The sequence below is a fragment of the Diplodia corticola genome (assembly GCF_001883845.1).
Source record: "Diplodia corticola strain CBS 112549 chromosome Unknown scaffold37, whole genome shotgun sequence".
NCBI lineage: Eukaryota > Fungi > Ascomycota > Dothideomycetes > Botryosphaeriales > Botryosphaeriaceae > Diplodia > Diplodia corticola.
In genome coordinates this window covers 303,325-325,300 of record NW_017971516.1, presented here as the reverse complement: position 1 = coordinate 325,300, position 21,976 = coordinate 303,325, and the positions used below count along the sequence as shown (strand labels likewise).

At 57.9% G+C, this 21,976-nt stretch overlaps 5 protein-coding genes across 5 annotated transcripts; 4 read left to right on the top strand and 1 right to left on the bottom strand.

Annotated features, from left to right (window-relative positions):
* Nucleotides 1-245: 245 nt before the first annotated feature.
* BKCO1_3700099 (sh3 domain protein) lies at nt 246-2,352 on the top strand (the record flags this gene model as incomplete). The annotated part of the gene is made up of 2 exons (XM_020275198.1): nt 246-1,700; nt 1,759-2,352. 2 exons carry the CDS (start codon nt 246-248, stop codon nt 2,350-2,352), a joined length of 2,049 nt encoding a protein of 682 aa, XP_020128733.1.
* Nucleotides 2,353-7,254: 4,902 nt separating this feature from the next.
* BKCO1_3700098 (mitochondrial carrier protein) lies at nt 7,255-9,518 on the top strand (the record flags this gene model as incomplete). The annotated part of the gene is made up of 5 exons (XM_020275197.1): nt 7,255-7,296; nt 7,347-7,626; nt 8,144-8,519; nt 8,797-8,930; nt 9,052-9,518. The coding sequence occupies 5 exons, from the start codon at nt 7,255-7,257 to the stop codon at nt 9,516-9,518; spliced, it is 1,299 nt and encodes a 432-aa protein (XP_020128732.1).
* A 408-nt stretch (nt 9,519-9,926) lies between these two features.
* BKCO1_3700097 (rnp domain-containing protein) lies at nt 9,927-11,959 on the bottom strand (the record flags this gene model as incomplete). The annotated part of the gene is made up of 9 exons (XM_020275196.1): nt 9,927-10,060; nt 10,117-10,270; nt 10,321-10,775; nt 10,842-10,893; nt 10,964-11,137; nt 11,220-11,313; nt 11,366-11,373; nt 11,465-11,517; nt 11,578-11,959. The coding sequence occupies 9 exons, from the start codon at nt 11,957-11,959 to the stop codon at nt 9,927-9,929; spliced, it is 1,506 nt and encodes a 501-aa protein (XP_020128881.1).
* Nucleotides 11,960-14,563: 2,604 nt separating this feature from the next.
* On the top strand, nt 14,564-16,450 carry BKCO1_3700096 (mfs multidrug transporter; the record flags this gene model as incomplete). Its single annotated transcript, XM_020275195.1, has 4 exons — nt 14,564-15,065; nt 15,124-15,370; nt 15,424-15,780; nt 15,835-16,450. 4 exons carry the CDS (start codon nt 14,564-14,566, stop codon nt 16,448-16,450), a joined length of 1,722 nt encoding a protein of 573 aa, XP_020128880.1.
* A 1,721-nt stretch (nt 16,451-18,171) lies between these two features.
* On the top strand, nt 18,172-20,506 carry BKCO1_3700095 (c6 transcription; the record flags this gene model as incomplete). The annotated part of the gene is made up of 2 exons (XM_020275194.1): nt 18,172-18,388; nt 18,453-20,506. The coding sequence occupies 2 exons, from the start codon at nt 18,172-18,174 to the stop codon at nt 20,504-20,506; spliced, it is 2,271 nt and encodes a 756-aa protein (XP_020128731.1).
* Nucleotides 20,507-21,976: the final 1,470 nt, after the last annotated feature.

The window sequence follows — 21,976 nt, the reverse complement described above, 5'->3', positions numbered from 1 at the left end:
CGCGCCGAACCCGCGCCCAAGCGCAGCGAGCGTCTCCCCAGCATTCCGCACCCACAACAGTCTGGACGACCTCGCATCCCTTCATTCCGACCCTGCCCGCTGCAGCTCTGCAGAAATACCCCGCCGCACGCAATCCCTGTCGTAGCCGTTTTCCGTCTCCGCAAAACGACCGTCGAGCCGACCCGCCTCCCTCGTCGCAGATAGAATATCTTAACCGCTAGACTACCATCGCGATTGTCGCAAGGATGCCGGCCCACCACTTCCACGCCCGCCATCCTCACCCCCAGCCGGACCACCCCGGCATGGAATTGGACGAGCGCGATGCCAGCCCCGAGCTGAAGACGGTCATCTCCGTCGTCTACTACACGGCGCCCAAGACCTTCGATGGCCCCGCCGTTTATGTCACCGACTCACCCAGCGAGGCTTCCGCTACTGAGGACTCCGTCAACGTTGCAGCGAACACTGCCGAAGCCACCAGCGCCACCAGCGACGAAGATGCAACCAGTACCAAGGCGACCGCTAAGAGCACCGGCACCACGCTTGCTACACAGACACGGGCGTCGGCCTCCAGGACCACTGAGGATGCCTCCAGCTCTGCCTCGTCCAGCTCTGCCTCGTCGCAGCTCACCTCTTCCGCCGGCATGTCAAGCTCGGCCTCAATCAAGATCTCCCAGGCCACCGCTTCCATCTCGTCTGTTGCTGCCGCCGCTGCCAGCGCCTCCAGCACCTCTTCGTCAAGTTCCTCTTCTGACAGCGGTGTTTCAAGCGGTGCCAAGGCCGGTATGGCTTTTGCAGTCATTTGCTTCATTGCGCTTGTCGCCTTCCTGGTATTCTTCTGGAGGAAGAGGCAGCAGGATCACAAGAAGGTTCAGCAGGCTGCTATGAACGAGAAGTACGATGAGAAGAGCGTCCCTCCGCAGGCCAGCAACCCCTTCAACGATCCTCCCATCTCGTTCCCTGTTGCCGCCTTGAAGAACGAGAGCAGGAACAGCACCAGCTCTGGAAGACCTGGCACTGCTGCATCCCGTGCACCCAGTGTCAAGGCCGTCAAGACTCCAGGCAACGCTCCCCGCCTGAGTCTGCGCCCGATGAGCCAGTTCAAGCCAATCTCCAAGGGCGAGGGTGATATTCTGGACACGCCTGTTGGTGTTAGCCCTTGGGAGAAGCGCGGTGCTGCCAATGCTGCCAACGATCCCAGCAATCCTTTCGGCAACCATGCCGAAGTCGATACTGCTACCGCTCGTGATGCCGTTGAACTCGGTCCCGAACTTGGTACCCCGACGACTCCGCTCACCCCGGCTCTTGAATTCCCCTTCCCGGCAACAGCCAAGATCGCGCCCACATCTGCTCCCACGTCTGCTCCCACTTCGGCTCCTACTTCGGCTCCCACGTCTGCGCCTACCTCGGCCCCGCCGCCGGCTCTTCGCTCAGTCATTCCGAAACCTATCAACACTACTTCTAACATGACTGACTCCACTGCGGCTGGTGGTGCCCAGGGCCCCAATCCTTTTGCTGACAAGGACGTTCCGATGTCCCCTGGTCCCGCTCCTACCGGTGCTCTCCCGGCTGCCCCTGGTGCCAATGGTAAAGCTTACGCTGTGCACCGCTGCCACATGGACTTCACGCCGTCTATGGCCGACGAACTTGGTGTCAAGAACGGTCAATTGGTCAGGATCATGCACGAGTACGACGATGGATGGGTAAGTTTCCCCCGACTAGGACAAGTTGCTACATATATTGATTTTACAATTTTCACAGGCTCTCTGCCAGAAGATGGATGGTTCCTCGCAGGGTGTCGTGCCGCGGTCCTGCTTGTCTAAGCAGTGCCTCAAGCCTCGTCCCGGTCCTCCCACTGGCAGTCCTCCCGGCGCTCGTGCTCGTGCCGCTTCTAATGCTAGCTCCATCAACGCTCCCGCCCATGGCCAGCCTCGTCCTCTGTCTCCTGCTACCGGTCGCAACTCTCCTGGTCCCCAGCGTCTGCCACCTCAAGGGCCTCCTCCGCAGAGTCCGCTCCCGCAGAGTCCCCCGCAGGGTCGCGCGCGCGCCGGAAGCAATGCCTCCTTCGCTGGTCAGCCCCGTCCGATGTCGCCCGCCGGTGGTCGCAACTCCCCTGGTCCTCGTGCCATGTCGCCCATGAACCCAACCGGTGCTCGTGAGAGGTCTCAGAGCAACGCTTCTTTCTCTGCACCTCGTCCTCAGTTCGCCCAGGATGCCAAGCGCCCTCGCTCGAGCTCTACCGGTGCGGCCGGCCGCGGAAACGCCCCTGGCCCGAGCCCTCTCGCCCCTGCCCCGGCTCCGGTTCTGGCTGTGGATACCCCTCAGCGCAAGCCCGTTCCCGGACAGGCCATGTGATTTGCGAAAACAGCACTCTAGCGATACCGTGAATTGAACTCACCCGATGCTAGGCAACTAGATGGGTGGTGGGGGTTGTACGCTTTCTTACGACGGTCACGGAGTCTGAGTTCATTATTGCTTTTACGTTTGCGCGCAATGCTGGACTGCGAATCAGCTGCCTCCTCGCTTGATGCTGCCTGTACAGCATCGTCGCCCACTTCACCCTCCTCTTACGATTATCATTTCCTTTATGCCTCATTTTCGATATCTGGTCCGACGACGAACAACGTGGCTTACGCATGGCGCTTCTAATGTCTTCGGCAGCATAGTCTCATTTCGACACAGGTTTGACCTGAAACATGGGATAACTTGGGTCGATCTGGCATGCTGCAGCGCGAGGTCATGCGTTTCTCGCCTTCGACGATTGGACCGTCCTGCTCTTTATTCCCCTGTGTCGATACCCCGGCACACAAACTCCATGACTGAGAAAGCCAACACCACCATCCAGTCAATGGACGAGGAGAAGGGAAACCACTCGACCGACAATTATCCAACAATCTTCTCCTCACAACATAACGTAAATAAGTGTATAATGTGTTTGCGGCAGCAGCAGACATTGGGAGGGTCACCTGAGCACTCTTTTTGAAAATTTTTTGCTTTCTATTTGCTAATTTCTTTCTCCTTGATCCTTGGAGTCTGCCATATCCAACTCAGACTCCATGCGGTCGACCCACTCTTTACTTTTCATGCACCTATTTAAACACGGATGTCTCGACAAGGGCCCGAGACTCTGACGATCCCAGCGGGTCGTTGCCAATCTCGACAGAGACAAGATTTTGTCTATTTTGATTCTCGTCTATTATCAACTCTCCGCACCGAGGTGCGGACAAGGCGAACATCGAGAAATATTTCTTCCTTTCTTCTTTTTAGAGGAGAACTCGGGGAAGCTGTGGTGGTATTAGGGGTGCAGGACTAGCCAAGATAGTTTTTTTTCTCTCCCTGCAGCTTTTCCCTCCCATTCGGGGGGTTTTTCCAATCACACAACCATCATCACCATGTCTTCCCCCCACCCCTTTCTTGCGAGCGTGCAAGCGAGCGACACTTTACTGGATTCAAAAGCGAAGTGGGAGGCTAGGGATTCTTGCATCTTTTGCAGAATTCTTCCTTTTTTTTGAGATTTAAACTTGATCCCCCCCCAACTGCGTTTCTTGTTTTCCTCGACTCCTAATTTTTTGCATAGAAAGCCCATGCGTCCGCACGTTCTCTCTTGATATCTCCAACAGGCCCGTGGCTTATCTACGGTGTACTGGAGATGAGAAGGGAGAAAGAAAATCTAAGCACGGGTGTCGTTTTCTTGCGCAGAACTTGTCGTGAATGGTCTTTGGTGATGTAACAGAAAACGCATGTGACCTGTGTCGATGGGTATTTTGGAGGCATAAACTTTGCGGGGATCATCATCACGGGTGCATGAATGATGAACGACATCTGTTACGGCGCTAGCATGGAACCTCCCTCCTCTCTCTCCTTCAATATTGCGTCACTGATGAACAACATGCAACTCCTGATTTTCCACCCGACCCACCGACCCCACCGCTTATGCTTATTCCAACCCAAGCTCATATACCTATTCGGGACTCGCCGAGCTCCCGGCTCCCAGCCACTACTATAGATGGAGCCTTTGCGTGAAAACAACAACGTCATCTTCTACTATTACGATACCTTGGTAACCCAACCACGTAGAACCTTTTTCTTTTTTTTTCCAGATCAAGGACGCTCAAGACATGCTTGTCTTACATAATCTCACGGTGAGGTGGCCGAGTTGGTTATGGCGCCAGGTTAAGGTGTACTCTTAACAACGATTCCTGGTGGGGCAACCCGCGCGAGTTCGAGTCTCGTCCTCATCATTATCTTTTTGTTTTTCCTTTTTTGTTTTGAGTCTACGTCTCTATTGCGGGTGGTGGAGGATGAGATCTTCTCCTTTTTTGTTTTTGGGATGCATGGACGCAGGGTTGGTTGGTCGGTTTGGCCGGCTCGTGGTGCTTTTGGATTGATTCTCTTTCTCAATAATATGTTTTTGTGTGCGTCTGCTGTTTTTTTCTTCTTTCTGGATTGGTTCAGCATCCCCTGGTTCCGTCGTCGGTTGGCTTCGTTGGGACAGGGGGGGAGGGGCGGGAAATGCTGTTTGGCTCCTAGATGGTAGAGAGAGGAGGGAAGACGAGAACGACCACGAGGGCACTGCAAATTGTGGTGCCATCATGGACGGTGATCAGGACTTCGGGGGGCCATTGATTCGCAGGCTCTGTGTGCAAGGGCGATATTGCCGGGGGTGTTGCCCAACAAAAGCTATCTGGAGGGAAACGGGTGATGTCAAGATAGGGACAAGAGCGATCCGTAGCGTCAATTGGGTCGATCTTTTCAAGCAGCTCGATGGTCTGGGGTGCTACATCCTTGTTTATCTCCTGTTCAACGCGTCGATTAGCATCTGATGCCAAGATGGCGATGCAAAAGTCAGGGCCATGCAGGGGAAAAAAACAGGAGGTGCGCGTGCTGCAATGCAGTGTTAGGTCGTGGAGGGGGGACGAGCTGGGAGGAGACGGCTCCGAGTCAGACTCAAGTAGGACCAAAGGGAATTGTGGTGTAAGGAATTAGATTAATTGATCTGCAGCTCGGGCACTTGTAGAATTGTTTTACTCTAAAGGCACCCACGGTAAATTTGGCAGTGAAGCATTAAGGTATTCGCCGCGCAAGTAACGAGAATAAGAGGATCGGACACCTAGCAAAGGTGGCAGAACGACAGCGTCGAGCGGCGTGGCGGATGGTACCCAGGGATACTTTTAATGCGGGGCGTCGCGAGGCATCATCGATCCATGTTCTGACGCACTGACGCCATCATGAATCCTTTGTGCCTCCATAGAGAGGATGGGCGGAGACTCTCCCGCTGCCTGTGTTTTGGTGGTGGGCCTTGGAGGGGCACGTCATGCATGATCGGGGAAGGCGCTCGGCTGCAGGGCCTCATCGGATTCGGCCGATGTGAAAAGGGTCAGCTGCATTGAAAATCCCGGCGGGTGGATGGAAGTGAGCTGTTCTCGCGGTCCTGAGAAATGGCATGCTGGCAGGCCCTTTCGGTGTGGTTGGCTCGATCACCATAAATGATCCGGAATGCGATGCCCCGCACCCCGGTCTGGGGGCTGTGCCCTGCGTCTGGAAACAGCAAAAGGAACGGCGTTCCGGTGCGTTGTCGCTGCAAATTTGACATGCTGTTATGTAGGGTCGTCATCTCCCGCAGCAAGATCAACAATGATGCAGAGGACTTGGCCATGCTCGGTTTAGCCACGCTATCCTACGTCACGGCTTAGAATTGTGGATTCCACCACGTTAACTCGGATAGTATCCGTAGATAAAAGAGGCGGGGCGTATGTAGCTCCAACCAGACAGCTGAATAAAGACGAGGCAAGAAGAATGAGGCGGGCGGCTATTGAACTTCATCAACCGCCTGCAAAATATTGAGAAACACGTCTCCCGTGATAGTAAGTGCGTGATCTATGCTACGGATAAATGGTCATAAAGACGCTCGAATAAAATCCACCGACGCGGTACATCCAGAACACGCAGCACGCATGCTTGAAACTCGACATGGCAAAAGAAATGCCAACTCATTGACGACGGGAAGCAGCCTGTTCCATCTGGCGGAGTAGGGTGAGGGTCTCGCATCCGCGGCACTGGGTACCAGAAACGGAGCTGACATGATCCTTGCGGCTTGCACAGTCGCGGTTATCTGATCCGGACGTGTTGACATGGTGGCAGGGCGTGGATGCAAAGCCATTCGGATGCGCCTTTCCACAGCATGCGTAGACGTAGTGTGTGAACCAGCACATCAACAGGGCACAGGGCAACAGGCAAGTCAACTTTGAGAATGATGTATTGTCGAAGACTGAATTGCTGCAGATTCTGCCTACTGAAAAGGGGAGAAGGGATACCAATCTAGCCGAGGACACTAGACTGACTGTTGAGAATCTGTCTGGGGGTTAGTTGTTAGAGCCTGGGGCATTCGCTTCGACGGGAACCAGCTTACTCGTACCGAGCTCTCTGCGTTCTTTGGGGATGGTGCTGTGTCAAAACTGCTGTCTTGAGTAAAGGGAAGAAATATGGCGGCCAAGTCTATTCTTTTATATGAGAGATGACGGTAAAAGTAATGCGTGTAGGCCCACAGCTAAGACAGCGCCGCAGTGGCACAGCTGCCCCAAAACCAGCGAGGCGGGTCCGATTTGCTTCCCTGACTTGTCGTATCGGCTAATTGGCTGGGCGTGGGAGCAGCGCCTCGGATTCGCCGAATGTATGGAAGAGGAGAAGAGTCCGTGGCGGTTCTCACTGCCTCCCTCCTCAGACAGCCTGGAAGATGGGAAGGCCGACGGATACGGGGGCTTGAGCTAGCGGAAGAGACATGCGCGCCAATCAGAAGAATGTCGCTAGCTCAAGGCGAGATGGATCGGAGACGTGTGTCAGCACAAGGTGTGAACATCTGTCATGGCCGGTCCATTGTAAACAGCGGGCCGTCCAGGGTCTGGGATAGCGGCAGATGACTAGAGACGCATTTCGCCGAGGATGAGTTCCGTGTTTTCGTATTCGAACGAGGCGCCTTGCTCTTTCCTAGAACAACTAGCCGCATGCCCGGGGTTGGACGGACTAGGAAAGGCCGAGTGGGAGACTTTGTTCTCTACACTACTACACACGCGCTTGTCCTGCCGCCCTGCGCTGGTCTTGCACAAGCACAAGCACGTTAGGCCGACGACATGGATAAAGAAGACCAAAATCGCACCCACCGCCAATCTCGACACACCCACGGTCGGAGCACCAGCCTGAGAGCTGCTCCGGCACAATGCACCAAAGTCTCCATGTTTCCCCCCGCAAGTCCAGTGTTCAATGGGGTTGGAGACGATGGGCCGGGATGGGCTCGGAGAAAAGGTACATCAGTCACGTGATGGTTGCCTTTCCCAGGAAAGCCTCGGTCCCAGGGCGGCGGCGCGGGCCAAGGCCACAAGGCTTTCGACGCATCCCGCCATCAGCCCGACTGCACGCCTGTACCACCACCACGTCCGACCATCACGACCACGCCCATGTCTGCCGACTTCTGGGCCGGCTATATCAGCGGTGCCGCTGGAATCATCATTGGCAATCCGTTGGACCTCGTCAAGACCCGGCTGCAAGCAGGTCCTGCAGCTGCCCAAGCCAGCATCAATGCCGCTCCAACCGTCGACGCCATCAATTGGCGCAATGCTGGAAATTACGTACGTGGTATGTATGCCCCTCTACACCGCCCGCTCCGCCGACTCTTGCCTTGGTTCTTTTTTCACCGCCTACACCAAACACTTGCCCGACCAATGACACGCTCCCGATTACATTCCTGCCCATGTCTGAGTATGCATGAACCACGGCGTTGGCTGCGCGTCACACAGCGCAAGCTACGCATTCAAACATGCATGCGCCACCAAGCATACACAATCAGGACTACAGCACCCCGCTACCCCTCCCCGAAGCTCTGTCGAGCCCTAGTATCACCATCATCAAAACCGCCACCTACAATCCATATACCCATGAGCAAAAAAAAGAAGAAAAAAAAGAACAAGACCCCAAACCGTCCACCACACACACACAGCCCCCCCAGAAGAGAAGCAAGACTGACCCCATCGACCAACCGCCGGTGGTGGTGGTGGTGGGGTCTCCTCTCCTCCCCCCTCCCCCATCCTCCCTCCTTCCCCACCACCCCCAAACCAACCCCATGCTGAAACGCCAAATCAATCACACAAAACAGGTGCCACCGCCCCGATCCTCGGCTACGGCGCCCTCAACGCCATCCTCTTCGTCTCCTACAACCGCACCCTCGCCCTCTTGGGCGATCAGCCCGACTCGTCGTCGCAACATCCGCGCACCAGCCTCGCCCGCGTCTTCTGGGCCGGCGCCGTCAGCGGCTTCGCCACCTTCGTCGTCAGCGCCCCGACCGAGCTGGTGAAGTGCCGCGCGCAGGTGTACGACGCGATGCCGGCGCGTGGTGGTAACGGCGGCAGTGGTGGTGGTGGTGTCAGTTCGTGGGCTGTTGCGAGGGAGACGTGGAGGGCCGAGGGGTTGAAGGGCTTCTACCACGGGGGTGTGGTGACGGGCGTGAGGGACGCGGTGGGTTATGCGTTTTAGTATGTGCACGAGTTTTTCTTTTTTTGGGAATTCCCGACTCCCCCGTTTTCTTTTCTTCTCTCTCCTTCCTTTCGTCCTTCTTCTTCCCTCTTACTCTTCGGAAACGGAGGAGGCCTGAGTAGGTATACAAGAAAAAAAAAAAGAGAGAGAGAGAGAGAGAGAGAGAGAGAGAGAGAGAGAGAGAGAGAGAGAGAAGAGGAACGAAGAACGAAGAAGCCCCTCCTAAGGCCAAAACCACTAACCACACGAACCTCTCTCCCTCTCCCGCTCAAACAGTTTCTGGTCCTATGAGCTGAGCAAACGCCTCATCACCTCCCCAGAGGAAGACACGCAGCGCCAAGCCGCCCTCAAGGTCCTTCTCTGCGGCGGCATCGCCGGCGTCGTGACTTGGGCTTCCATTTTCCCTCTAGGTGAGTGAGGCTGCCCTTTATATATATATATATATATATATATATAAATCACCCAACCGACCAACCAACCAACCCCACCAACCAACCAACTAACCACACACCCTCAAACCAAAACAAAAAGACGTCATCAAAACCCGCGTCCAAACCCAACAAGCCTGGACCCCGACCCCCCCTCGATCGAGCAACAACAACAACAATCCCCAATCCCCACTCCTGCCACGTACATCATCGTCATCAACATCATCGTCGTCGTCGTCGGAGCAGACCAGGCAGAGGCAGACCAGGCCGAGCCAGAGCCAGACACGAATGGGAGCGTGGGAAGTCGCCAAGCACGCCTACCGCACCGAAGGCGCCGCCGTCTTCTTCCGCGGCCTGGGCGTCTGCAGCGCGCGCGCCTTCGTCGTCAACGCCGTCCAGTGGGCCGTCTACGAGTGGGTCATGGCGCGCTTGATGATGATGAGGGGGGATGAGAACGAGAACGAGGGGGCTGCTGCTGCTGCTGCTGCTGCTGGGGCTGGGGCTGGGGCTGGGGCTGGGGCTGGGTTGCAATTGGCAGCAGCAGCCCGTCCTGGCAGTATGGCTGCTTAGCGATTGGAAAACGGACATCAAAGCTGGTTTGGGGGGGAGGGGGACCGAGAAATCGAAAGAGAGAAAAAAGCAGAGCATTAGACTAGACGAATCTTCACAGAGCTGTCAACCAAAGTAGAAACGCCTTTTTTGTTGTGATTAGCCTATGGAAAGGAGACGTTATCCTCAGTCTGAGTGGATGATACTACATGGAAACTTTTTTTTGAGTCGAAAATAGCCCGCACCAAGCAGATGGGTATGCTGCCTCTCAATTTCCACGGCCATAGTAAAGTCGTCTGAGGCCTTCGTGAAAGAAACCTTAATCGAAAAAGTCCTGGTCATTTGCCCGACCGTGCTGGCTGAACGCACGCCCGCAATGAAACTGAAAAGCCACCCGCAACCCTAAGCGATAGAACTAGTCCATACCGCTCACATGATCTGGTCCTGAGTGAGGCCCTGGGTCACCTCGGTCTCCATGGCGTCCGTGGGGCCCTGTAGGTTGGTGTACTTGACGAAAGAAAGGCCAAGAGGACGACCACCGTACTGGTAACCGGTGAACTTGGCTACGGGAGAGTCAATCTTCTGTTATACTAGGCCGAGGGGGGGTCCTGAATCTTACAGATAGCAGTCTCAGCGTTCTCAGCGGTGTCGAACTCAACCACGCCGGTGCCACGGGAACGGCCGTTCGGCTCGTACTGGATCTCCGCACGCTCGACCTTTCCGATGGTGGTGAAGAGTTCCACAAGGTCCTCGTTGCTAGTCGACCAGGGCAGCTGAAACAAATTAGTGACGAACCGCCATGACATGGAATTCGCCAACTTACGTTGCGGACGTAGATGACGTTGCTGCGCTCACCACCCGAGGTGGCGTAATCAGTGAACGGGTTGGGAGGGCCAGCGGGAATGGCCTGAGGGAATTCGCCGCCAGCAGCACCAGCACCAGCACCGGCACCGGCACCCATGCCGCCACCGTAGGGAGCACCGCCACCGAATCCGCCGCGGCCGCCATAGCCGAAACCACCCCTGGCGCCAAATCCGCCACGACCGAAACCGCCGCGGCCGCCAAATCCGCCACCAAAACCACCACGACCGTAGCCGGGCGGACCAGCGAAACGGTCCTCCTTCACCTCCAGAATGCGACCTTGCCAATCGTATCCGTTGAATTGCTGGATGGCGGTGCGCGCATCGTCGGGCGTCTCGAAAACGACAATGCCGGATCCCTTCATGCGGCCGTCGGGGGTCTGATGGACGTCGGCGCGGAGAACGGAACCTGCGTGAGCTGTTATTGCAGATGAGCGATAGCTCGTTGAACGAGGCCCAATGGCAGCATTGCTTCTGTACTCACCAGCCTGGCGGAACAGGTCCTTGAGATCCTGCCAGCCAACGTTGTACGGGAGCTAGTGACATGAGTCAACGAACCGATTCCTTGCGTACAGTTAGCAGAAAGCAAAGGTGGGGATAACATACGTTGGAGACGTAGAGCTGGCGTCCACCGCCTCCATAGCCTCCACCACCGCCGCCGGCGCCGGCGCCGGCACCGCCTCCGTAGGCATCAAAGCCGCCGCGGCCTCCGCCCATGGCTCCGTAGCCTCCACGACCGATCGAAGGAGGTGCGGTGAACCGGGGCTCAGCCTCACGGTCCTGTCGTTGCAGGTGATTTATTAGTGTCATACCGTTCTTGCGCAGGAAGAGTGGGATATCAGAAAAATTGTCATGAGCTTACCTCGCGCACGTAGACGAGACGGCCCATAAGGTTCTGGTTCGAAAGGGTCTGAACAGCCTGCTGGGCCTGCTCCCTGGTGGCGTATTCCACAATCCTAGGTGGATTAGCGCATGCTCGGCAGCCGGTGGTGTCGCAGTGTCGCTTACCCGCATCCCTACATCAACCCGAGGACACCGTCCCATCCGTCAATCCAATGTTCCAAAATAACCAGAGAAAACCAGAAAGACCAGCCATAGTCAGCCCACCTTCGACATTCCATTGGGAAGTAAAAGCACATCGGCGAACAGGACCTCTCCGGCTGCGGTGGTGATTTTGCGTTAGCGATGCACGAGGCTGGGGCGGGCGACGGCGCGCTTACCCTGTCTCATGAAGTCCTTGAGGTGATGCCACTTGACATCGTACGACAGGTTGCCGACGTAGACACGACGGTCCTGTTGGGAAGACTCGCGCAGAGATGCCATCATCTGTTCCTTTGCTACTGCCTTTTCCTCAGCGCTGCGAACCGGCGGCGCACCACGCGAAGCAGCGTATGAACCTGAATATCCACCAGCTGCAGAGGCAGCACCAGTCATAGGCGAGCGCGAGCGGCGATCGCTGCGGCGATAGTCGTCACGGCTGCGCGAGCGACTGCGCGGGGAGTAGGAGCGTCGGCTGCGGCGCGGGCTACGCGATCGGCGGCGCGGCGAGCGGGACCTTTCGCGCTGGTGGTTGGGGTAAGCGTCAGTAGTTGCGGCGTCCATGGTGCACGCGAGGCTTGTGTGGCGCTTTGTGTGCGTGCGATAGGCCGCCTGATGTGATCGGTTGGGTGCGCTTGATGGGGGTGCGTGTGTCGTGGGTGAGGCAGGAAGCTGCAGGGCAGGTCGCTCGCGCGCAACGGTCGGCTAGGGGAAGTTCCGTCACTCAACCGCGCGCGCGCCGTGGGCCGTGAGGGCGAAGTGGCCACAGCCAATTCCGACGACACGGTGTCCACGGTTTTGTTGGCGGCGCCGAGACTGCCTGCGAAGGGTGCAACGGTGCAAGGTGGCCTCGGCCGTCGACGATGTACCCTGATGGAGGGGAGGCGTTGGGCAAGCAGAGGGCAATGGGGGAGCACGACTTACCGTGGCAGGGCGGTAGGAATCGGAGGTGTCTGTTCGGGGCGCCGTGAGCAAGTCTGTCTCGCGGCAAGGCTTCGTGTGAAGAATTGGAAGGGTCTGCGGCGAGGAGGGAGACCGCGGGGGTTGAAAAGGCGCAGGCACAGGCAGGCTAACGAGACTTACCCATAATAGCGCTGGATGGATAAGGGCAATTGAATGGGAGCTGCAGCTGGGGGCAGGTATGACAGGGATTCGAGGATAGATTTGGCAAAGCAGCGACCAGTCGGATCGGACGTTCGACGTCAAGTGCGATCGAGCGGGCAGAGCAGAGCAGCTGAGCGTGCGGCAGGCGGGCAGGCGGGTCTCGGGAGCGCGTGGGCACGCGTTGCCTGCTTTTGCCTTGCAGTCACGGTCGAGGCTTGCTCTATCACGCCTGCCAATGGGGCGGAGCGTGCAGCAGCGACTCACGCAGAAAGCGACCGAAGCGGGCAAGAGCGCGTTGCGAGTACGGCGCCCGGGGATGCGGTCGAGGCTTGTCGCTGGGTTTTGCCGTGGGTACGCGATTTTGCACCTTGAAGGACGTGGACCGAAGTTGTCAGATGCTGCCGGTGCGGAGACGGCGACGATGCGACGTTGTCTCAGCCGCCGCGCGCGGGCCCAGCGGCCCAGCTCCAGCGCTGCGCAGGCCTGGCAATCTGCCCGCCCGCGCTGCTTCACGTTGAGGCCCGGCAACAACACGCCCCCGACGGTGGCAGCAGTGGCAGCAGCCTGTTCCCGCTGCCGCCCGCCCGCCGCCCGCCCGCGCCTGGCTAATGCGCGCAACACCTGATAAAGCAGCGCGATCGAGGCAGAGCTGACGGTACGCAGACCAGCCGGCTGGGCGGCCGTCGCACACTGTACAGACGCAGTCAACGCCAGCCAATCCCGCCATCACAGCCTCCTCCGCAGCGCAGCCGACGTCGCCAATATATGCCCGGACAAGGGCGGGCGAGCACCGTTCTGGAGCTCCGTCCAGCGCGCGCGCCTGGAGCCGTGAATCCTCGCGGCCGCGCAGACTCCTATGCCGCTTCCGTCCAAGGGACTGCTCGCATCCTTGCCCCCGGCGTGCGCCAGTACCCGTCGTCGCCGCAGCGGTTTGTGCGGCAATGCACGAACTCCACCCATCGGCTTGGCTGTGCGTATCATGAGCATCGTGGCCGCCGCCATGGCACAATCGCCGCCAGCTCGTGTCAGCGGGGGCCGACCTCGAGCTCTGCCCGCACGGCCGCCGGCGGCGCTCAAGCGCTCAAGCGGGCCTGGCTCCCGGATCCCCGCCGATCTGTCGTGAGGCAGGTGCTGCGTAGCGATGGCACAATGGCTGTGAGGTGACCCCCCGGACGGGCGTTTGTGCGCTGCCCAAGCGATCACATGCGGAACCGAAGGCTTTTATGCACAGCGGCAAGCGTGCATGGCGGTGCGGGTTGCGTTTGGCCAGACCCTATTCCCCGCGTTTTCCCTCGAGGTTCTTCAGGATCACTCATGATTGCACAACCTGCATTGCATGATATCAGCTTGACGCCCGCAGCAACGCGTGCTGCATGACTCGCCTGGGCCCTGCCCCAACGCCGCTCGCTCTTACATCAAAGTCCACCACGTCCACCGCGCCAGGAGCCCACACATTGCACGCGCTGCGCGCTTCCGCGTCTCCGGATCGGCCTGCTACGTCGCTACGTCTTCCTGCCGTGGCTAAGTCATGCGACAGCTCGACAATGGATGGGCGTGCTCAGTCGCCGGGGGCCGCAGGAAACTCGGCCGGGGTCCAAGGAAACATCTGCGACTGCGGAGACGGCTGGGATGGGGAAGCACTCAGCACCCACTGCCTGGAACGTCAGCCGAGCCACGGGGCGGGAGCTAGTAGGAGACTTGGTGCACGTCAGAGCCTGACTTGCGCCGGCCGTCGACTCTTTATCTCTGGGCTGCCATCCAAAACTCGGCGAAAGAGGCTTGGCACGGAGTACGCTCGGGGCCTTGCCACTGGCATGTCCTAGATCGGATCGTTCCTCTTTGCGCAAGTCCCTAAACGCAGCAAAATGTCTCAGGATCAGGGCCTTAAGATTTGTGGCTGCGTCAATTGTTGTCATACGGTCCCGAGAGAAAACCGGTAGCCCGTAGGGCTGTCCGAGCGAACCAGTGCTCTCTGCCCGCATATAAACAACCTTGACCGCTCCTGGGTTCCGTGAACTCAGCACAGATATTTCCAATCAGACTTCCCTAAGACGTCTCAGAATCATGGCAGATGCTGAGAGCAACCACAAGCGTGACTCGAGCTCCGACAGCTCGAGCACCAAGCTGGATGATACCCATGCCCAGGACTTCGCCCAAACGGGCTTCCAGCCCATCGCCATCAGTCACACCAGGACCACATCACACCCCACCGGAGAGGATCTTGTCAACCTTCCTTCCCGTACCTTGAGCCATGATGCCAACCTGGAAGAATACACCCAGGAGACCAATTCAGGACACATTCTCAAGACCGTCAAGTCCAACAAGACGGGAAACTTCGAGCGCTATGAGCTGGTTACGTGGAAGATCAACGACCCCGAGAACCCCAAGAACTGGAGCAAGGCGTACAAGTGGTGGTGCACCATGTGTGTCGCATTTACCTGTTTCGTCGTTGCATTGAACAGTTCGGTCATTACCGCCGATATTGAGGGTCCGGCAAAGGAGTTCGGTGCCTCGAGAGAAGTATCCCTCCTAGCTATCACCCTTTTCGTTGTCGGCTTCGGTATCGGTAAGCAGACCCCTTGCCCGGTAGATGATGGTGGCATGCTAACAGTGGACTACTGTAGGCCCCATGGCTTTCGCTCCCCTTAGTGAGGTCGTCGGCAGGAGGCCAATCTACGCCTCTACCTTGCTCGTTGCCTTCCTATTCGTTCTGCCCGGTGCTCTTTCGAAGAACATGGCAACTCTCCTTGTTGGCCGAGCCATCGACGGAATCGCCTTCAGCGCCCCCATGACCTTGGTCGGTGGTACACTTGCGGATCTGTGGAAGAATGAAGAGAGAGGTGTTCCGATGGCAGCCTTCAGTGCCGCACCGTACGTTGCACCATCCAGATCATGGAAATTAGCAAACTGACACCACTTGGTAGATTCGTTGGCCCCGCAATCGGCCCCTTGATTGGCGGTTTCCTTTCTGACAACCTCGGCTGGAGATGGCTATACTGGATTCAGTTGATCCTCTCCGGCGTAGCTTGGATCCTCATTACGTTCACTGTGCCCGAAACCTACACGCCCAGCCTGCTTTCCAAGCGTGCGAAGAAAATGAGGAAGGAGACTGGCGATGACAAATACGTCACTGAAGAGGATCTGGACAAGCGCTCGTTCACTGAACGCATGTCCATCTTCTTGCTCCGCCCATTCCAACTATTGTTCCTCGAGCCCATTGTGTTCTTCATCTCTCTCTACATGAGTGTCTTGTACGGATTACTGTACATGTTCTTCGTTGCGTAAGTCGTCCTCATTCAAACCAGGGCGAGCCACAGTCGCTAACCATTCTACAGATACCCAATCGTCTTCCAATCGGGCAAGGGCTACAGTGCGTCGACCACCGGTCTTATGTTCATTCCTCTTGCTATTGGTGTCATTGCTAGCGCTGTGTGCTCTCCGCTCGTCAACAAGCACTACCTCTATCTCTCCGCCAAGCACGACGGCAAGCCCCCGGCCGAGGCCCGCTTGTGGCCGATGATGATGTCTTGTTGGCTCATTCCAATTGGACTGTTCATCTTCGCCTGGACCTCGTATCCCCGCATCAGCTGGTGGGGCCCGGCAATGGGCGGCTTCCCCGTCGGCTTCGGTTTCATTTTCTTGTACAACGCCGCCAACAACTACCTCGTCGACTCGTACCAGCACCAAGCCGCCTCTGCGCTGGCTTCCAAGACTTTCATCCGGTCATTCTGGGGCGCGGCTGTCGTTCTGTTCACGGAACAGATGTACGACCGCCTAGGATACCAGTGGGCGTCGACGCTTCTGGCGTTCATCGGTCTCGCTTGCTGCGCTATCCCCTTTGTTTTCTTCTTCAAGGGCGCCGCCATCCGCCGCCATTCGAAGTTCGCGTACAGCGGAGACGACGCGGAAAACCAGAACGAGAAGGGTGCGGCCGTCGACATTGCTCATTAAACGATCCCCCCAAAGCCGCGAATTTCAACAACAATTTCCCCTACAACCTCTCAGCTGATTCTGCTTGTTTCCTTCGGTTTTTTGAAGTGACATCGGTTTCGGGAGCCGCAAAAATCGACCTCGTTTTTTTCCTTTGTTGGAAGAAGACATTTCTTCGAGCTGAGACAAAATAGACCCTAGACTTATACCACTAGACGGTGAGACCTTCAGACAAGGTTTGCATTGGCGCTGGCTGTCAAAAGATTGAGATATCAAAGGGGGCGTTCTTTCTCTCTTTTTTTTTCGGAGGGGGTTTGATCATATTTATGGATTTAATGATGGGCTTAAGATACCAGGCATTGGGCCGTTGAGATGATAAGGATAGGAGATATGCTGTATCAGATAATACGATTGATAAAGTTAGACCAGATGTGCTCGTCCGAAGACCGGTGATAGGGAAATTTGCTTTGATGCAAGCTGTATTGTTGCGAGATATTTCCGTGTCAGCTGGGTAGCTGAAGCTTCCGTCCGGGTGCTCTCGTACACATTTTCAACCCATACCTGCGGCCGTACGCCTGCTTCAACCGCGTACCGTGTAAGGAGCGCAACGTGCCCCGCAGAACAACATGTCAGGGTGAGGTGTTTTGCAACCCACTATGGTCAGGGGTTCAAGTGTCTCCCTAGCAAAGGAGTTTTGGGGGGTGCACAACGAAGTCAACGGGCGGGAGCTTGATGTTGCCGTGCAGTCCCTCGGGTAGGCCAAATGGATCCCGTTGTCCGGCAGCCAGGCTCGGCTCTCCTTTTATACGTGGGTGGTGGTCAATGAGCTGGTATCTACTGAGCGGGCGAGGCATGGCTGCGGGTCGAGCGGAACCGGGCACAACCCCCACAGCGGTGAGGATGCAATTGAAAGGAGGCGCGGTGCGGCTCCGATTCGCGAGGCAAAGCTCGATGCAAAAAGTGCGCATCACGCACTCGTGACAGAGAAGGCTTTTGAGGGTGGCCAAAAATGGAGATGAGCCATTAGACAGTGCGTGATTATGTGCACCATGCGTCCGGCAGCGGCCGGCAGCCAGCCGCGGGCGCCAGGAAGGGGTTCCGAGGGACGACTCGAGGCGGCTGCCGGGTCGGCATGTCATCATGGCATGGTAGATTAATGGCGCTGTAGGGCTGAGGATGACGGTGCGGCGGCGGCGAAGGCCAAGCTCTCCAAGCCGGACGCGATCGCCCGCCTCGGTGGCCAGCGTCGGCCGGTGCGCAGGACTCGAAGCTTCTGCCGCGGCCAGCGCATGGGAAATTTCTCTCGTTGGCGGCGGCGGGTCCGTGCCGGATGGGCGCCCGACGCTCGATGACGGCGCATCAAGCGAGGATTCATCAGCGACGCGCCCCTGCGCTATTTTGTCGCGCTGGCCGGCCGGGTGGCATCCTGGAATCCTGGAGCAGATCTGTGCCGGCACCGCGCGCGGCGGCCTCAGGCGCCCCGGCGTCGATTGCTGCGGGCGCGCACCAATCCGCGCGCGAAACGCGAGAGCTGGAATAAGTGGTTCCGGCCGTTGGTGTTCGTCCCGCGCGGGCAGCGGCTAGCAGCCAGTGACGAAAAGTCACGGCCTGCCGAGCTCCCATTACTCGCGCCTCTCTCTCGCATCACCCTGCCCGCCCGCTCATCAAGACCACCACCGGCTCTCTGCCTGCCGCCGAGTTGCAGCATGCCCGCCGCGCCCCGCTGATCCAGCCGCCGTCCAATGTTCAAGTCAGAGCCCGAGCCCGGCATGGAGTCGCAGAGCCCCAGCACCCAGCACTCGCAGTCGCAGTCGCAGTTCAATCCCGCCGAGGCGTCGCGCTCAGACGTCGACGAGATACTGCGCCGCAAGAGAAAGGCCCGCGAGTACAAGGCCTGCTACCCGTGCCGCCAGCGCAAGGTCAAGTGCGACCAGGCCGTTCCGTGCAAGACGTGCATCGGTACGCTCTCCGCCGCCTCTCCGCTGGCACCCCCGCCCAACGCCGGCATGCTAACTGTCTGCAGCAAGAGAGCATCCCGAGCTTTGCACCTACCACCCGCCTGCTGAGTCGCATCCACCCGCGAAGCGCATGAACCATGGCAGCCAGCCGCCCGAAGCGTCCAACGGCCTCGGCTCCGGCATCCAGTACAACGGCAATGGGACAGTCACCATCGGCCGCGAGGACTGGGAGCGCCTGTGCTCCAAGCTCAACACCGTCGAGCGCTCCCTAATCGACCTCAAGAGCACCATCAAGCAAGCTTCCGAGATCTCGCCTGAGCCGCTGCAGAATGGCCACCATCACCACCACCACGTCATCCCCGACTCCGCCGTGAGCACGCCCTCAAAGCAGCCTGATGGCCAACTCACCGCCCAGGGCATTCACACCACCAACAGCATCACCGGCCAGACGGTCCATCTGGGCAGCAGCTCTGTGCCTGCGTTGGTCATGTCCCTGGGCAAGGGCGAGGGCAGCAGCGCTCCCGTCCAGGAATTGCTCGGCAAGAACGTCCTCCCGCTCTTTGGTTTGGACAACGAATCCGCCACGTACCCGTTCGTTGATCTCTGGGGCTTGCCACATGGTTCGATGAACCGGATCTACGAGCTCTGCAACGCCCTCCCGAATGACTCGGACTGCTGGAACCTGCTCAAGTACCACAAGGAGACGGCCCACACCGTGTTCCCGGCCATCGCGGACATCGAGAAGCTCGAGTCCGAGTTGCTTCGATTTCTCATCGCTCGTGGGGGCTCGCAGACAAGCGAAGATGGTAGCATCAGTGGGGTCACGGAGCAGACTATTTTCGGAAAAGATCTCCATTGGGTTGGCTTGCTCTTCGCCGTCCTGGCCTCGGGCTGCCAGTGTTCAGCTCTACCGCGCAAGGAGCGCGAACTGACTTCACAGGTCTACATCTGCTGCAGCTTCGAGTGTCTCCGGATCACCAACTTTCTGTCTCATTCGAACCTGGAGACGATCCAGACGCTTCTGATTCTCGGCAATGTCATGTCGAACAACATGAATGCTGGCGTCGCCTGGTCGCTCCTCGGCCTGACCATTCGGCTGGCGCAGAGCCAAGGATTGCACCGGACCTGCCCATCGAATGCAACGGAGGAGATGAGGCTCACACGAAAGAAGATATGGTGGTCCGTATTGTGGCAGGACAGCTTACTCTCTATCACGTTTGACCGGGCATCTTCGATGGGCACCAGTGAGCCTGTTCCGTTAAGCCCCGAGTCTAGCCCAGGGAACCGACCGTACATGGAGTGCATGTATCGCCTCTGCAAGGTCGGACTCGACATTGTCAGCGAGCGAGCTCTGAGTCATACCCAACAGGAGACATTAGCAAGGATAGCACAACGACGACAAGAGATTCAGGAAATCATGTTCGATGCGGCCGACTATCTCCGCGACTCCCGCAAGTGCCGATCGATGCGGAACCAGCTCGAGCATTGGGCGCTGTACTTGCACATGTCCTACATTACGTCTGAACTGTGCCGGCCAGCATTAAGTCCTTCAGTGACTGAGCACGATTTGGCCCGGCCTTTGAGAAAAGCATGCATCGACAGCCTGGCCAACACGGTCGAGGCTTTTCTAGGCCTGCAGAACATGACGGTCTTTGCAAGCCGTTCGTGGGCTGCCGTGCACCGTTCCTTGAGCTGCGCCCTTCTCCTGGGCATACTCAAGGAGCCGGAGCGCAACGAGCGCGCCCGCATGCTTCTGGAGAAGTTGATCTCCGTCCTCACTGACATAACGTCCAAGGTCGACCCAACCGAACTGTCCACTCCCGTGACCCGCTCGATGATTGCGCTCAGGAAGCTGCTGAACCTGCAGGACGCGAGGATGCAGCAGCAGGTGGCCAACAGTTCGTCGTCGCAGAGCATAATCCCCAACACGGCAACAGCGTCAAGCACACCGAACATGACGGGCTATAGCATTGACGACATCAACGGCGCATTGATCGGCGATGACGCGATGTTCGGGGTGGGTCAAAGCCCGTTGATGGCGGACTTGGACAGCGAGGCGAGCCCTTACGCGCTGATGGACAGCATCATCTGGGGCGTCAAGAAGTCACCGCCTGGATGAATGATGCGCCGGGGAGGAGGCCATGGCTGATCACGGAGTGATGGTCAGGCCGTGGCCACGACACAGTGGGATACAGGAGATTTGCACACCTACTCACGTGGGTAGCTGAAGACAACATCTGGACGTTGTGATTCTGGTACCGACAGAGCTGTCCGGATGGTTGCTTCATCTACCGATGTGGAATGAGTGGAACGTCTTTCGCGGCATACGCGACGATGAAGTCTCTTGTGCCTCACTGTGACAACGGTAGTTCGTGAGCCAACAGAGCGATTGCGAACATGCAGATGACTTGGAATATAGCACTGTGGTGAGAAAGCAACAGGCGATCAGCAAGGCCACGATGGTGGGGATCGAGGAGAGAGGGTACTACTATCCGGGAGAATTGCGTAGTTCGACGTCGTCCAGAAGTTTGAGGCGCTCGGATAAGGAAAAAGCATTGGCCGTCGGACGGCTTGAAAATGGCTTTGAAAGGTCCGTCCGGAACCAACGGAATAGACAGCGGCGGGAGGGCATAGAGGATTCGGATTTCCATCTCCGGGAAGGATCATTCCGAGGGGACGTAAGCGGGGGAGCGATGGCGGCGTCTCTGGGAGTAACTGGGGCGGGAGGAGTACAGGTCTATGTTTTGCAGATGGCTAGTCTTTTGGCTGTTGAGGAATCATCACTACGGGGCCCGGGAAGGTATTAAAAAGCTAAAAATACTATTGTTGAATGCTCTCAAAATGATTTCATACGCCTCCACTTTACGGGATCTGCGTGGAGACGAACGAGCGACCGCATTCGGACGGTTCTTGGACGGAGTTCGGGTGCGGTGTAGTAGGGCGTAGGTGGTTTCTTTGGTGGAAGGATGCGCCCAACATTCCTTTTCGGGAAGGCAGCTGGCTGGCAGCGATGTCGCAGCTCGTCACGGCTACCAATTGCCCAGCTACGAGGGGCTCGTATAATGGTTCGCGGGGTATGTTGGCCAGACGGGGAACCGGCCGCATCGACCTCGGACGAACGAGAAAGATGCGGGACGAAACGGGCAAGCTTCTGATGAGGAAGAAGGCTCATCAGCCCGTGAGACCGCCTTCTGCTGCTGCTGTGGTCAGAGCCCATCCGCGCTTCGGGCACCGGGTAGCTGCCGGCCGCAATCGGGAGAAGACTTAGCCGAGGATGTGCGCCGGGAGAAGACTATCGCTGCACGCGTCGTGCGTCGTGCAGGCGGCACTTGCCAGCTGCATGTCCACTCCAGACGGTCGTCGCTGCAATCAGCCCAGCATCAAGCCGTGAAGCCGGGGCAGAGTAGGAGAGGAAGGCGACGCGCAGAAGGGGCCGCCGGCCGGCAAAGGTGCGGAAAGCGACGCGACTCCGGCGGTCGAGGGTGGACGTTCCGACGCCTGGCGGGCACAGTTCCGCGGGCGTGTGGGGGATACCCGTCGCTCTTAGCCGAAGACAGCTCCCCAAGCTTGACCCCCCCTCCGCTGGCTA